Source organism: Stegodyphus dumicola, chromosome 5, assembly GCF_044657685.1.
Source record: "Stegodyphus dumicola isolate Sdum_Otavi_A_Nest chromosome 5, ASM4465768v1".
In the NCBI taxonomy this organism is placed as follows: Eukaryota; Metazoa; Arthropoda; class Arachnida; order Araneae; family Eresidae; genus Stegodyphus; species Stegodyphus dumicola.
Genome location: NC_140772.1, coordinates 60473492 through 60491637, shown reverse-complemented (window position 1 = coordinate 60491637; position 18146 = coordinate 60473492). Strand labels below are relative to the sequence as shown.

Sequence of the window (18146 nt, the reverse complement as noted above, 5' to 3'; positions counted from 1 at the left end):
TAACATATTTTTATGCATGCAAGCAACATGTGTTATATTTTACAAGGTATGTAATAATGTGCTTTTGTTGTTGCAGCTGGTAAATCTCACCAGCTCTTAGACTTTAAGTTCATATTTTAGTTGTTTATTCTATTTTAAGTTATTTCAGGTAGTAAGATGGTAGTTCTACTGCTTAATGAGCCTGATTTAGGCCTTGTTTTAGATCTCAATGTTTCTTTAATTAAATAGCTATACTAAGCCCTCTTAAGCCTCTAACGGCGGTACAGGAAGTTCAACCAGTCATCCTTAACCTTATCCTTAACATTATCAAACAAATCAAACTATGGTCATTTTAACATTAGCAGAAAATATCATACAAGTGAGTGCTGCTACCAAACGTTTCAGCAGAAAGATTTTGTTGTGGTTTTATTATTTTTGAGTAAAGATTATCTGGGATGAAATTTGCTAATACCTGTCCTCACATTCTATTAATAACAGATACATTTTTCATTTAAGCTTAATGGTATGTTATTACAGATATATCAGCCGATCCTTTTTTTTCTTTGATGTTTTATATAATCCAAACGCATTTTACTCTAAATAAGGTGCACCTGCAGCTGGATGCTGGATGATACGTAGAGAAAACCCTAGAGCAATCAAATTTAACTACAGTGAAATTCATTAAAAAGGAAACGGTTTTTGCCTAATTAAACATAAATTGTATCTCGAAAATATGAAAATAATTATCGCAAAGTCAAAATCATTAGAATATGAATTCGAGTTACTATTTATACCCCCAAAAATATCACTAAAATTTCTACTCTTTACGCTCACCCCTTTCCCACGAGAGACAACATTTCCGAAATCTGTCCTAAACCTGAATGTGGTACAAAAGTCCCATCTTCGCCATCGGAAACAATTAGCCAATCATTTTTCCCCTCCCTCTTCAATGACTGTCAACCCCATTTTCCTCCAGGAAAAGTGACGTTAGTAGAAAATGCGATTTTCCTCTTTCTGAATTCTCCGGACTCTGAAAACGGGCGAACAACAGAATTCCGATTTCTGCTATCAACGGCTAATGAAATCTAAAGAATCGATGGCCATTCCGAGTGCTTAGAGCTCGTTAGCAAATAATGGCGATTAAGCCACCGAAAGTTTGGGGGCAGAAGGGAAGATTTCATTTGAGGGGTTGCTGGAAAGTGTCAGTTTAAAGAAATATTCTGAGAATCTTCAATGAAGCCAAATGTACAATATTTCTTACACTGTTTGAACTATTAAATACCTGAATAACAATTAATTTTAAATTTTTTTTTCTCTGTTCTCGGTAGAAAAAGAAAAAAGCAATTTAGAAAAATTGCCCATTTTAAGACTTAACAATGCTTTTTATGCAAAGTCTATCCAACGCTACACATGGCTGAAGTTTTGCGTTGTTAGGAACTTAGTAATAAGATGTGTCCCTTCGTGACAGCTATTCGTAATTTAGTCTCTTCATAAAATGCTTTAGAAGTACGCTTGGTCTATGTTCTAAATGTTCTAAAGTGGAAGCAGAGAAGGTTGAATTCTGAAAAATAAGAACTCCTGAAAGAGACTCAGGCTAAGATTGTAAGAGGTAATTTAAGTAAATAGTTTTTTAATGCTGTAAAAAATTCTTCCCATGTTCCCTTATTTTAAAACATTAGACATTCGCATTGTAAAAGTCAGGTCGCATATTATAAACGCATCTTTGTTATAAAATGATGCTGAGACATACTTTCGCGTCGTGGTTTAGTGTTTGTTTATTACGTCATTTTATGAGTTAGCTCTCTTCTTTATGGAGACAGTGAACGTTGATATATTTTCTTTTAATTATTTTCATTGAGATGTGAAACTTTGCATGCATACGTATTTTACCGCAATTATATCAAATATCTTTGAAAAAAGGTTTTGGCTCATTGCTATTTAATTTTTTTAATTCCTTTTTAATTAAATTTTTTTTTCAAAATTCTCCATGCGACTTACTTTTTTCTATTTCTTATTATTTTTGCTTTATTTCAATTTAAAATGCATTGCAAGCACAATTTGGTATTAGTTAGTGAATTGTATAACATGTTAAATTTTAATTGATATTTCTTTTACGTGTACCTAAATTTTAAACAAAACTTCCCTCTTTAATACACTTTAATTGGACTTTTATGCGCTTTGTAAATTTGCATCTAAAAATGCATGCCAATTTTTGTTACATGTATAAACAGGAATCTGAATTACAAACTGCAAACACAAATTAAAGTGCATGGAGAATTTTGAAGATGTAACTATCACGAAAATTTCATTATGAAAAAAATACATTTTAAGAATATATTTATGTTTATCTTTAAAATTTACTTTACCTTTAATATCTACTTAATATCACTTTATTATCTACTTTATTTAATAAAAAGTATGTTAACATTGTTTTACGTATGCATAAATATTTTTCATACCAATAAAATTGTAGAATGGTAAGAAGTACTTAATATTATTTTAGAAATTTTCCCGAATACTTTTAGTAAATTAAACTAAATATTTTTTAAACTAAGAATCACTTTAAAAATTTCCTACACCATATGTTTCTTCTTCCTTATTTACATTTTCATTATGCTTAGCTATTTTAAAAAGTTTTTTTTTCTTTCTTTTTTTTTTTTTTTTTTTTTTTGTTTGTTTTTGTTTTGGTAAGTCTTTTCTTCTATCCAGTTGAACACCTCTTTTCGCTCTGTTCTATACAACGTTTATCTCGCCTCTGTCCAATAGATACTGAGCATGAATTTATATCATTCCTGTTCCATACCTCAAATATTTAAACATCCAAAATAAAAGTCACTAATTGCTGTAATAACAATCATTTCTAGTCTGTTTTTCGATACAAATGTTTCCTTGGGGCAAGTTCTTCCAAATGACACTACGTAAACTCTCTTTGGTGTTTTATGTTTTCCCAGATATGTATCTTGCTAAGTTTATTACTGACTAGTCTTTGATACACTGGCAGTATTTTAGAAAAAACATCTGTTAATTTGGTTTTCATCACTGAATGAGATTCAGGATTTATTTGTTAATAAAAAATTCGTAAAATACGAAATTTGAAATTGATAAAAATACAAATTCGAAATTTTCGAGCATCCAGGTGCTCCTGTTCGGTTGCAGGACTACGTTTTTCAAAATTTGATGGCTTTAGGTACCGTTGTTTTTTACAATGCGATAAACATTCACGCATTAATGCAGATTCTTCATTATATAGTATATTTAAATATGATAAACGGCGATAATGTTTGGTGGCAACAGTTTGAAAAGTGAATGGGATAATTAATAATATAAAAAACCTAAATCTAATTCATAATTGTTTTTCAAACCTTTTGTTCCCGTTCTTAGTCTAATAGTTACCAATTATTGGTATCATGATTATATTGTATATTGTACATTATGGAGAAAAATCTTTGGGAATTGGTGAAGAAAGCCGTTTTTTTAAAATGGGTCGATGCAAGAAAATATCGGAAATCATCGGCGTAGAGACAAAAAATTTCTATTTGCTTTTAAGAATTTCTTCCATCGATATTTTTACTTTACTCAAATAGATTAAAAATTATTTCACTCGACGCTATGAAGTAAAAAAAATCAAGAAAAATTTTAAATGGAATCTAAGTATTATCAGTTTACCTTCTTGGAATAATTCTATCTTAGTTTTCCATAAATTTTAAAAATTCGCACAGAATGGAAGTTCTTGAAATTTGCTTAAATTAATTTGAATGAATAAATTTTTCTGCATCAAGACTTAACAAAATAAATTTTTTCCTCTCCTTTTTCTTTTGGCACATTAATTAGAACTTTAGTTAAGAAACTTTTCTTTAAGGAATCGGTTTAAGACTTTAAGAAATTTCTTTAATTTCTTGACTTATTTTTGTAACGCCGATATTTCCCTCTAGACTTCTATATGAATATCATTCTTTGACGTAATAAAACCTCATAACATTATATGACGTTTTACTAAAAATAATACCAGTATAACTTACAGTTTAAATAAAGGAAACGGAATGTTAAATCTGCACATATTTCAAATCAATTAATACAAATCAAATTACGCATAAAGACTCTTATTTTCACAAAAAGCTTTGAAAGACGATAGAAAAACTCGAAGATTCTCGTACTACTTTTAATAAAGTTTGTTGAAATAGAGCGTCTTAAATATTGCATACAATTCCTTTTTTAAATTCAACAAGGCAGCCGTAGGCTATCTGTGGTAAAAAGTATCATTTCAGCATGACAATGAGTTTCCGTATCAAGGTGATATAATTTAAGGAAACAATATGTGTAATAATTTGACAGAGTACCAAATTTTAGTAAGATGCTCTGTAAACATTTTTAGCATAAATAATGTTTGGAACCATTTAGAAATTTTAAGTACAAAGCCATAAGAAAGGCTGAATATTTTACTCAAGCAACACGCAACATTTTAGGTGGCCTTTGAAGTATCTTTCAGCATTACCTTTTCTGGTTTTATTAGTATAGGCGTTAGCCTATGCTAATAAAGTAATACTGTTTCCCGTAATACTAATACCTATACTATACTAATACTATACCTATACTATACTAATAATAATACCTATACTATACTATTAACTAATACCTATACTAATGCTATTTCAAGGTTTTCAAAATTATATGAGTAAACAGTGTAGTTTTGATTTACTGAATGACAAGATATGAAAGTTTTTATCGAATTCGTTACATCCCATGTAAGCGTTTAGTATTTAAATATGCTTTGAATAAGTAATAAGATCGTAAATTATGTCAGACTTTCAAATTTCGGACCGCAAATAAATTATTTTAATGTTTATGCTTAAACAAGAAGCAAGAAAGACATTCATGAAGTGGCAACCTTCTTAACCACGTTGTTTGCAAATTTATATTCAACAAACAACAAAATTTAACATAAAACTGAAAGAAATCAAAATATATTGTTGACTGCAGTTTCAATAGAATTCAGTCCAATTTAATCATTCTTATAGTTATATTAGAAGTTTCAGTACTATGTGCAAGAATAGGTTCAATTGGTCGAGAGAACTGCGAAAGGAAATGGCTTCAAACTCAGCCGTTCGACTAAGCAACTTTAGATTACCGGTAACATTAGAAATTCTACGCAAGTGTTAACGGTAACAACAATAGTCTAATAAATTGGGCTGAGTTTAAAGAAACTTACATGTAGCAATATTTTTTTTAAGTTTTTTGTTAGGTTTTAATTTTTTTTATTATTTAATGTTCATATTATTCTCACAAAATTTCCTCGTAATAATCAAAATTCATGCTTCATGAACATATAAATTTAACGTAGCCTTTCTAAATGTATAGCTTACTATACGCCATTAGAGTTCAGAAAATCTTGGCTATAGCAGGGAAAACATTTGCTATAGCCAAGATTTTCTGAACTCTAATGGCGTATAGTAAGCTATACATTTAGAAAGGCTAGCAGGGAAAACATTTGCTATAGCAGGGTTTTTAAACTGTGGGTCGCGACTCCCAAGTAGGTCGCCATTATAATAATTTAATAATTACCAAATATTTTTACACAATGTAAATGAAAATAGATAAGATAAGACTATGCAGACAAAGAAAAAAACGAAAACGTTTCGACGCATTCTTTTAATAATATAAACGTTAATTTTCCTTGCATTGCACGTGACGCTGTCATTTCATCTATTACTTATTTAAAATTTTCACCTTGTTCTATGTCTTAAAATTAGAAATTAAAGTTAATGACATAAAACTGAAACAGTATATTACAGTACAAGTGGAAAAATTGTCAGTTTCACTCACGCGTGTGTCGGATTTGCGCAATACTTATGGCGTCCCACAAAATTTTTGTAAATATTATGGGGTCCTGGGGGTCGCGAAAAAATCTTAGTGATAAAAAGGAGTCGCGACTGAAAGAAGTATAAGAAACCTTGTACTATGGCATTCCGATAATCCTCCACTTTGAGATCAAGTGTTGAGAGTGTTGGAACATTTTGGAGATCACGGGTCGTAGCTGAGTTTTATTTATATTTTCCGCTTTCTAATTTTAATAGTAAATTTGAATCGTTTAGATTAATCAAAGCTGAAGAATTATCAAATCAAGATTTACTGAATATTACATTATTATATTTTTACGTTTAATAAATAAAAAAATAAAAAATAAGACAAAAAGAAAACTTAGTGGAAAGTTAAAGGGACAAATTTTAAGGATATTTTTTGCAGAAGAAAAGTACACGATTTTGTAAAATGGCATCAATATGTTATTTTATCTTTGAAAAATATACATCTTTAAAAATTTATTTTCAAAACATTTTTTATGTTCTCATACGACCAAAAAATAAATAAACAAAAGGAGACACACGATTACAAAAAAAGTCCGGCAATGGATCGGTATCCCTAAATTAAATCCTTACCCTAATTTTCAATTAAGCGGATTAACACTGTAGATTGATAAAAATGAAAGAACAGAAATTTTGGATTTATTAAAATCAAATTTCGTTGTGTCTGGTGCCTTTTATATAATTTTATTTATTATTTTTGAATGTCAGAAAAATCTCTACGAGTACTATTTTTTATAGATCTACTATCTCAAATCCCCGATCGATAGAAATAAGCATGCTCATTGCGTGTAATGGAAACAAATCAACTACGAGATGCAATTGAGCTGAAAGTTAATGTCCGAAAAGTTGTGGATAAAGGAATTATTTGCACATGTTAAGTACAAAAAGTCAAAGTTAATTTTAAAAGATAAATTAGTACGCATTAAAATGTAATCAATTATCATAAGATGAAACATTTGCGACTTTAAAGATAAAATGAATAAAAAATTTGAAAATTAAATTTTTACGAAAATTTGTGAGATTAAAAATGAAAAAAAAAAAAAAAAAAAGATTCACCCTTTTAGTTTAGTATAAAAAGAGGAGTGCTGACACGTGCGCAGCAAATTGATAAATAATTTCAACTAATAAAACAAATTTGCTTCTTCAATCCAAGTAATATTATAAATATACAATATTTAAAGCTTATCTATATATTTATAAAACAAAACATTTACCGTTAAATTTACAATGATAATTTTTTTTAATCCGAATTGTTGTCTATTACCATCCAAAAGTGTGGGCGGATAATATACAAGCATTCGTGGAATGCAGAGTAGTCCTAGTATATTATCTTTCTTTATAATTCACAGGTTGGGAACGCAATCTAAATAATTGTTTTTCCCTGGAATAAATTTCCTTTTTTGAGCTTATCTTCCAAAAGGAAAAAGGGATTTTATGATGATATTTAAGATTACTCAAAGGATATAAAAAAATAAGTCGTAATAGATTGAAAATAGAAAATTGAATTTATCACTGCTCTTCAGTTTTATTAAAACAGAAGAACATTTTAACAGGTAGACATATTATTTTAACATGTAGAATTATATTTAACAGAACTGATACTTAAAATAATTTTGCTTAATAGAAAATAATATTAAAAACGAAAGCATTTAAAAATTCAACGCATATTATTAATAAAAAAAGTTTTAAATTCTCGACAACAGCTGCAATTAAATGTATTTGCCACCTTTTAAATTAAATTCAGTCTCATAAAAATTGATACATTAAAAAGAAATTCGGGACAGACAGAAAATGACTCTACGTTATGGCTTCAACTTGAAACTTTTTCTCTTGTTGTTTGCTCTTCTTTGGATTTTAGCTGCAAAATGAATCTCAGCTTTACCATTTCCCAACTATGTGTTAAAATTCGTTTGAAATGCTATTTATTTAAGGAAAAACATTTTAATTTGAAATGGATAATTAAATCTTGCTAACATTAAAAAAATCTAATGTGGACATCACAAATCTTCCTTGTACGACCTATTAAATTATACACATTTTTTGCTGCATTTCTTTAAAACTTAATTCCTCGCATTTCATTAGAGATATATTTCTCACTCAATTAATTTAGTTCTCAGTTCTCGGCAAAGCAAGAATATATAAAAACTCAAAACATCTTCATTAGTTCAAAAACTGTAAAATGCAGAAAAGCATAAAACACCAAATGCAGTTAAAAGAGTTTTTTTTTAAAAAAAAAAAAAAAAAAAAAAAAAAAAAAAAAAACAGTTTTTACGATAAAATTACAGTTTCTAAGCAAAAACAAGCAATTCGGCTAGCGTGGAAGAAGGCAGATTTTTCGGTGCACAAAACTGAAAGTTTACTTTTGGTCCGACTCGGCAAAAAGACATTGAAGGTGCAAAAACTGACTTAATTCATTATTGTACTGGGTTTCAAATATAAGTAAATAGGCTTAAATTAGAGTTTTAAATTGTTGATAATTCTATAACAATTGCATGCACATTAACTAAAGGCACAGAAACCTTAACTTAAACATCAAGAATAAATCTCCTCTGAATCCATTTTAGAATCTTTTTTGCAAAACACAGTCCTTTATTCTGCCCGTACGTACAGATGTCACGCAAAAATACTGTTCGAATGGTTTCAAAAGCGGATGAAATGGATATTTTCGTTGAAATATGATACCAGAAATCTTTCGTGATTGCAATACCACCTTTATTACGTACAAGGAAGTAAAAAGGGAAACATTTCGCATAATATTGCGAATGGGGACGCATTTTCTGCATTATAACAGCCGTTTCAAACCGAATCCTTACGAGAACACGATCCCTAGTAGTAGGTCCGTTTTTGTATTTATATTGAAAAATAAATAAGTGGTTGGAAAGGTATGAGTGATTTATTTGATACGATTTTTCGTTTAATGAGATTATGATTAAATGAGATGAAATCATTGTTTTATTAACTTCTTAGTAAATACTGATGTGAAGAACTTATTTTAGAACATATGTACCAAGCCTGAGTACGTGGTCTGAAAATTAAATAAACTTATTTTATGATATGCTCAATAAACGCGTTTCTGATGAAGCACATTATATATAAATAGCCAAACCTTATCTATGACATAGCAATACTATAATACCATTAAGCATTATGAGAAATACGAAGCCATTAAGTTTAATCAGTGACACAAAGCTGTTACATAAGCAGCATGGAGCAAACGTAAACTCAGGAAAATGTCAACTAAATTTAAGAAAGAAATAACTGCTTATCTCTTGCATATATACTCAAGTAGAATACACAATTCCAAAATGATATAGAAACAGTTGAAGTGAAGCTAGACCTAGACTTCCGTGCCCTATTTGTATAGAGAAGCTCATCGCGAAAATTAGAGAGAATGATTATAACAAGATTGTTGTTTTCCTGAGAGGAAGATGTAGATAAATCTGACGTTAATGCATCAAATTTTTGTGGAAGACGTGGATAAGAAGAAGTCGCTTCTGGCTACGTGCTGTTGTGTTGTGTCTAATGTTCAAAAATGTGATCGCGTTTAGAATGCAAAATACTCCTTCAGACAACAAGTCGAAACAAGTAAAAATTTATTAAAATCGGCTGCTGTGGAGAACGAATATAGTATTTCGCTAAACTTCTAGTTCTGAATGAAAATCACCAACTTTCCCCAAAGGAGAGCAGTTACTAAATCAAAGAACATGAATATATTTGTGTATTTGTAGAACAGCAAGGGAATTATTCTTCAAGAATTTGCTTCTGAAGGGCGAACTTTCAGTACTGTTTTATATTTAAGTATCTTAGAATACCTATAGAAGAGGCTTTAAAGATTTCCGCCCGAATATTCAGCAGATTGAAATCGCTTTTTTCTGTGTAATACCGCAAATGCACAAGGATCAATAACTATACAGGAAACTTTATTCAAAAAACAAATATTTATTCTCTTATTTTCTGCTCTATTCCTCACATTCGTGTTCCCGAAACTGAAATTGTCACTGAAGAAATGGCTCCTTGACGACGATCAAAAAATCCAAAAGACTGCATCATTAAGTCTTCGTGAAATATCACAAAAAGACTCACATGGCTAATTCCACGCTTTGTTAGGCTGTGCCACTTGTGATATCGATATACATGGGTCAAACTTTGGATTAAAAAACATATAATATTCTTATTTTTCATTCTATAAACTTAGTCTCATTATTTAATTAACAGACTGTTTAGAAACAAATTATAGTTTTAAGAATGTAAACAATTAAAAAACTATCTATTTATTTCGAAATTACCTCATATCTTTCCAAATTCCAACGACACACATGATGTTTTGGATAGGCACTGCACAACTAACTTTAAAAAGGTTAACAGATGCATTTATACACAAAAATATTATTATTTACGCATTTCTTCGAAATAATACAATACAGATGTTTCGTAATAGTATATAAAATTACTTTTTAATAAATGAAGTGATATTCACTTAGTTAATTTAAATGTTTAGAAATTTTAACATATCTGTCTCAAATTTATTAATGAAGCGTTTAGTTACAATTTATTTTGAGGTTAAATGTGACATTAGAGGAGACAAATATTGTAAAGCTTTTGTGTAATTTGAGGCTTTTTTTTTTTTTTTGAAAAAAAAAAAATGCATCAGAAAAAGATATCTGAACATTCATTTATTAAATGTAAATAGATTCATCTTAGCATTTTAAAATAATAAACTGTAATTCTAGAAAAAATTGAGCAGCAACGGTTTTCAAAATTTGTAATCCAAATTAATGATTAACAACTTTTTGCTTGAGCCGTAAACTAGTTTTTATTAAAATATTCACAATCTATCGCTCGATGTGTAAACGTTGGCCGATATGTAAATCATTTCGTATATTAATTTGAGTTCACAGTAATTAATAAACCATGCAGCTGTGCAGATCTCATACCCGAGTAAAATTTCTACTAAAACGCAAACGGGAAAGTAAAACTTATTTTTAGAAATGGCGATAAGAATCTTTAAGTTGTGTTGAAAATAAATTGCATAATCACTTCACGTTGTATTAGAGATAAAGCAAAAGTTAAACTAAAACTTTAGATAATGTTAAAGAGCAAGTGTAAATAAATATTTAAACATGAAATCACGTATTTTAAACATGAAAATACGTATAATTTCCCCTTATTTTGTCTGATTATGCTAATTAAATATTACATAAATTAAGCTTTATTTCAAGTAAGAATACTTACGATTATTACTGTATTTTGAAATGACAGTGTTCAGACAACAAGATAATATAAAATTCTCTGCAATAAATTCAGATTGAAAGATGTTTTATTTATTATATTTCATTTAAATGTTTATGAAAAGTGCCTTCCTAAAATGCGTTTTGAATATAAAAAATTCGACACTTGTTTTGCAAATATTTTATGTGGATACCGCCTTTCAGAGAACAAAAGTTTTGTTAATAAAACGCACCCGAATCAATGCATTTTAATGGATGAAAATATCACTATGCAGTACATTGTTTTATCTGTTTTCACTGTACTGACGAATGATACATTGCTGTAAATTAGTAACACTGATTTATTTTATGCCCAGCCATTACATAATATGGTGTTTTATGGTGTTTTTAACAGCTGTGTCAGAAAATTATGCTGCGCAATATATTTAAGTGTCTGACAGGCTGATTTATTCTACAGCAAACACTTTTAAATGCTATAGTTTATGGTGTTTAATCTGCATTAATACACGCATAATTATAAATAATATTCATTAGAAAAGTTAATCCAAGCTTTACATTTACGAATAAAGCTCAAATCATCCTGTGATCAAGATGAAGAAAAAATTCGAAATACTGAATAAATTTCATATGCAGCAAACACGAAGTGATTACCAATTTTAGCCAGTATATTTACAAAATGTAATTTAAATTTAATTGCTTAAGATATATGATCTCAGATGCCATTCAGGTTTCCTCACACATCTAATCTTGGCTCCTTAAATTAACTTTAATGATTGTCTTAAGATATTTAATTTACTCATAAAACGTTTTAATAAAACCATTAATTAACGAAATATATACATAAATTTGCCTTTATTTGGATCACTGATATTAAATTTTAAATGTATATTAGTTAATTATAACGATAAAAATTTAAGAAAAGGTAGATTTTAATACATTGCTTTTTATTTTAGACATGAGAATGAAGTAAACCAGATACAAATTTTCGCATTAGTAAAGTTAACTAAATTTCTGAATGCATATGTGAAAAGTCATATATTTTGAAATATATTCATATATTTTGAAAAGTCATATATTTTGAAAATTAATGAAATGTAAATTAATATATCTGTAATGTAATTTATCTGTAATGTATAATTATCTGTAATGTATATTATCTGTAATTATCTGTACTGTATAATGTAAATTAATATTCTGGTCACACGTAACACATCCAACTTCAGTACTACAGTTTACCGTAAACCTTCATCGGTTTGCCTTCCACCACACTTTAAATCATGTCATCCGACTAAACAAAAGTTAGCTTCATTTTATTCCTATGTTTTCCGTGCTCTTCAAGTTTGCTCCTCCAAACTAGCCCTTGATGAAGAACTAAATTATTTAAAAGCAATAGCTATTGACAGGGGCTTTTCACCCAACATTATTAATCAAGCAGTTAAAAAATTTTCATCTCAACACACTAAAAGCCACACTCTTATTTTAGGAGATTATAAAAATTCTGTTGTCATTCCCTTCTTTCCATCAATTAGCTATAAAGTTGCACATATTTTGCAGAAATTTAACTTTCGGGTTGTTTATTCTCCCATCAATAAAATGCCAAATTCTATACTCAAGGACCCCATTCCGGATATGAATTCCTGGGGTATTTATAGGATTCCTTGCCAGTGTGGTTTAATTTACATTGGCCAAACTAAGAGAGCCTTAAAATTTCGCGTCAAAGAACATGAGGCATATGTTAGAAAAAAGGAAACACAGAAGTCTTCTGTTGCTCAACATTGTTGGTCCGAAAATCACACTTTCAATTTTTCTGCTGCCAAAATTATTCAAAAAACATCTTCCATTGGAGAACTGGATTTTCTAGAGGCATTTCACATTCATAAAAATCTTTCTGTTCTAGTTAACGATCCTAATTCCAATCCAAATTTGCCTTCGGCTTTTAGAGAAATTATGTTTTAGTTCTGGTTTCGCCAACAGATGGCGCCACTTGCTTATTCTTGTCCAGGCTTTCTTATCTTATCTAATCATTATTTCCTATCTTGTTCATTTGCGGTTTTGCAGCTGAAGATGATGGTTCGGTAAAACCATCGAAACTAGTCCTGTGAAAATTTTGTGAATTAACGCTGATTTTTGTTGTTTGACTTCTGAATTAGTATTTATTCGCCGTGTTATTGTGTCTTAATTATATAAGCCCCAAACAGGCTTACATTTTGCTTTCTTTTTTGCACGTGGTGTGGCCGCCATTTTGTGATTGTAGGAGTTTCGGTGAGTACATTTTTGCAATTTTCAAGTTATTTTTATGTTTTGTACATTTGGATATTGTGCTTTGCTTGTCTGATTTCATGCATTTTGCTTACAAACGTTTTGTTTTCTATTCATTTCAGTGAGGTATTTTTCTGCTGTTTTGTGTGTACTTTATTGCTCAGTTAATTTAATTTGATTTTCTGCATTGTTTATCATGCCTTCATCCGTTAATCGTTTCACTAAATTACGCCTGAAACGGCAAAAATTCCTGAATAATCTTGACTTTTTACTTAAATGTAAATGTAAAAAATTGATCCCCAATTTTATTCAAATCAAATCTAATCAAAAACCTTCGAGTCGCGTTTCAAGAATTCTGTTAAATTGCAAGCTTGCCTTACTTCGGTCCGTGATAAGGGATACACGTCAACAATTGTCCAAAATTGAACATGAACTCTATAAGCTTCATCTGGAACTCGCTAAATCATATCCAAAATTCACTGCCCTTGAACAAAAGTCTTGGTCTAGAACGGAGAATACAGTTAACCGTCATAAAAACACCCTTGCAGTTAAATTCGAAAAACTTCTTTTACAGTCTTCCAGTTCAAATAGTTCAAAAAATCTTCCCATTGTAAACATCAAGCCAATAGTTAATATTTCTAATGTTAGTCTTTCAGAAGAACAAGAGAGAATTCTAAAATATAATTTTAACTTCTCACAAACCTGTAAACCCTCGATTCCAAAGATTTTGGCTCCTATCGAAAAAGCTTTCAAGTTCAGTAAAGTTTCAGATTCACAGAAAGAAATGATTAGGCATCTTATCGCTCATAATGTGAAATTCAATAATAAACCTTTGAAACCAAATCTAACTGCGAGAGAAAGAGCTACAATGCGTGAAATTCATTCTAACCCGGATATTATCATTTCAAAGGCCGACAAAGGTGGCCAGATAGTCGTCATGGATAAGAACACTTACATCGATGGTGTCACTAAACTCTTAAACGAAGGACCATATAATCCGATCCCTAAAGATCCTTCACCTTCGGACTTATCCAAAATAAAAACTGCGATCAAATCTTCGCAAATCATTTCAAGCAACTTAAAACATTCGCTTATCCCATCTGTTGCGAATTGTGCCAGATTATATGCTCTTCCCAAAATTCATAAAAGTGGTATTCCTTTCCGCCCTATTGTATCAAATTTAGGTACTGCCTCGTATCCATTAGCTAAATATTTAGTTTCTAGATTTTCCACTCTATTAGACAATAACATTTACACCATAAAAAATTCAATAGAGTTTGTAAAAAAGGTTAAAAACATTTCTCCTAGTAATTTACTCATGGTTTCTTTTGATGTAAAATCATTATTCACCAATGTCCCAGTGGAGGGTGCATTAAGATGTCTAGAAACCAGACTTCGCGAATTTCATTTCTCTTGCATCGAAATTGATGAGCTAATTTCTCTCACTCAACTCTGTTTGAAACAAACACATTTTGTTTTCCAAAATAAATATTACAAGCAAACTGAGGGATTAGCCATGGGAAGCCCCCTCAGTCCCATCCTGGCTGATATCTACATGCATTATTATGAATCAAAATTGTTTGAAACTTTAAACTTCCCGGCATGGTTCCGCTACGTAGACGATACTTTTACCCTGTTTGAAGGTAATAAAGATGATTTAAATAAAGTTCTTTCAACAATGAATTCTATTGATCCTGCTATTTAGTTCACTTTTGAACTTGAGACTTGCAATTCTCTTCCGTTTCTCGACATTCTGGTCACACGTAACACATCCAACTTCAGTACTACAGTTTACCGTAAACCTTCATCGGTTTGCCTTCCACCACACTTTAAATCATGTCATCCGACTAAACAAAAGTTAGCTTCATTTTATTCCTATGTTTTCCGTGCTCTTCAAGTTTGCTCCTCCAAACTAGCCCTTGATGAAGAACTAAATTATTTAAAAGCAATAGCTATTGACAGGGGCTTTTCACCCAACATTATTAATCAAGCAGTTAAAAAATTTTCATCTCAACACACTAAAAGCCACACTCTTATTTTAGGAGATTATAAAAATTCTGTTGTCATTCCCTTCTTTCCATCAATTAGCTATAAAGTTGCACATATTTTGCAGAAATTTAACTTTCGGGTTGTTTATTCTCCCATCAATAAAATGCCAAATTCTATACTCAAGGACCCCATTCCGGATATGAATTCCTGGGGTATTTATAGGATTCCTTGCCAGTGTGGTTTAATTTACATTGGCCAAACTAAGAGAGCCTTAAAATTTCGCGTCAAAGAACATGAGGCATATGTTAGAAAAAAGGAAACACAGAAGTCTTCTGTTGCTCAACATTGTTGGTCCGAAAATCACACTTTCAATTTTTCTGCTGCCAAAATTATTCAAAAAACATCTTCCATTGGAGAACTGGATTTTCTAGAGGCATTTCACATTCATAAAAATCTTTCTGTTCTAGTTAACGATCCTAATTCCAATCCAAATTTGCCATCGGCTTTTAGAGAAATTATGTTTTAGTTCTGGTTTCGCCAACAGATGGCGCCACTTGCTTATTCTTGTCCAGGCTTTCTTATCTTATCTAATCATTATTTCCTATCTTGTTCATTTGCGGTTTTGCAGCTGAAGATGATGGTTCGGTAAAACCATCGAAACTAGTCCTGTGAAAATTTTGTAAATTAACGCTGATTTTTGTTGTTTGACTTCTGAATTAATATATCTGTGTCTTTTAAAGTGATATACTGTTTAACAGCCAAATGAAAAATCCGCACTTTTATCCTTCCAAATTTTCAAAAAAGTATTCTTTATTTCATAATTACGTACATGCTTTTTATGTATGACTATCAAAAATAAACGAATTTTGCGTAGAAATTCAGCTTAAAGTTTTCCTCAAAACTTATACCTCAGAATTCCAACGACTTAAGAGTTAACTGTTCGAATTATTATCTGTTAATCGAAACTTAAGAGTTATCTGTTCACACGTCGGATATCGCAAATCCTATACAGGACAAGATTTATCTATGTCATAGTAATATTACAATTTGCTATCAATATAGATTAATGAATCAATAATACTGTTGTGGAATAGCAATTAGGAATTGAATTTTTTAATAAAAGAATACATTAAAATCTATATTGGTTTACGTAGCAAACATATATCGTACATTGGACTGCAAATAATGAACAATTATTATCCTCTTAGATTTAAAAAATGTCTGAATTACTTACGTATGCAATGGAAGTCAGGCCCAAACCATTGTGCAGTTCCATTATAGTGAAGACACTTCGCCTTGGGAAATCCTCTCGGGTCATAACCAGGAAAACAACTATATTGCACCATGGAATCGATCGGAAAGTCACTTTTGTCCAGGGGTGCACTATGCTTAGCGTGGGGAACCAGAGGAAGTGATCCACACATTGCTATACGAAAAGAAAAAGAAAAATAATTTATAGAAAGACCTTCCATGTTTTTTATCAGATATTTCTGAAAATTAGGTGAGAAATGAACTGAAACATTTCATTACAATACTAGATTTTCGAACAGTAAATGTAAAGTGAATTCTCTGTTAAGAAAATAATACACGTTTTAAATACCTGATTTTTAAGTTAAAACAGATAAATGTCTTTTTTATTCTCTTTCATTGAAACATGCAAAAAGGATTCTTGATAGAAAAATTTCGAATTCTAAGCTGATTTAACTCAAAATAAAAATCTCGAATATCTACAGCCTCAGTTGCACTGGAAACATTGAGAAGTTAAAAGATTACTAATTAACAGTTTAAGTAATAAAAAAAGTCTTAGTAGTAAAAGAGCCTAGTTGTCAATCTGTAAAGTTTTAAGAAAAGTTGTTTTATATTTGCCAAGTTTTTTAACCATACGTCAAAAATAACAATTTTTCATCTAAGATTCACTCTCTGTTTATACTTAAAGGCATACATTTATCTTTTATTATGAGTAAGTGCCCCTAGTAATATTTTTCTTTAAAGGTTCATATCATATATGTCTCACGAAATGGAATCTGATGGATGACGTAATCATGGAAATACATTAGCTTTTACATTACATATTTTTGTAATGACTCTCATTTTCTTGATGTGACTGACGTAAATCTCACATTCTGTAATTTCAAGTAATGACCATTTGTTTGCAAAAGAACTATGTATTATAGACGAACTTTCATAAAACTATACATTTTTTTGAAGTACATACATTTTTAGACATGTAACTTAGTCATTGGTCTATTAAACTATTAGACGTCGAAATGAGTTCAATGAAAGATATCGAGATTGCGTCTGCGGAAAAAATTTAAAAAGCTTAGCTTATTGAACGTTCAATCGAACATGCTGAGCAGAGTTACGGACGTACTGAAGCAATGTCTTAAAATATTACATTAGACGTTCTGATAAAAACGATCTCTTATTAACAATACAGCTGGAAGCGCGCGAAAATATTGTTACGGATTTGGTATTTAAATAGCTTATGTTAGTTGGATTGTAAATTAAATGGTTTTATTTCTCGCTCAGTGCAGCGCGTGACGAATATTAAAAGAAAGCTAAACCGGAAAATTGAAAATACAAGAGCGCGTGCATGTAACATTTAATAAATATCTCTCTTTGATTTCGAGAAAGTACTAGAAAATTCTTGCGCGCGATTTTAAAATCTTATAAAAGGAGGAAAACCTCTCAGTTCGTTGTAGTTACTTAGTTTGTTGTTGTTTAGAAAACTGCTGTTGTTGAATGTAGCGAATTCGCGGATTAGCTTTCTTTAGCTGTTTTGAATTAAGTTCTTTTGAACTTTTGAGTAGTTAAAAGATAACTACTGTGAGAG

The 18146-nt window shown here is 30.3% G+C and overlaps 1 protein-coding gene across 4 annotated transcripts in view; it reads right to left on the bottom strand.

The window, feature by feature from the left end:
* Positions 1 to 18146, bottom strand: part of Hasp (Hig-anchoring scaffold protein) — an 818047-nt gene that overhangs the window by 319108 nt on the left and 480793 nt on the right. For all 4 annotated transcript variants that reach the window (XM_085816685.1, XM_085816688.1, XM_085816687.1 and 1 more), the window contains one exon: positions 16548 to 16739. In XM_085816685.1, coding sequence (XP_085672811.1) covers positions 16548 to 16739 — 192 coding nt within the window. The remainder of the gene's footprint in view (positions 1 to 16547; positions 16740 to 18146) is intronic.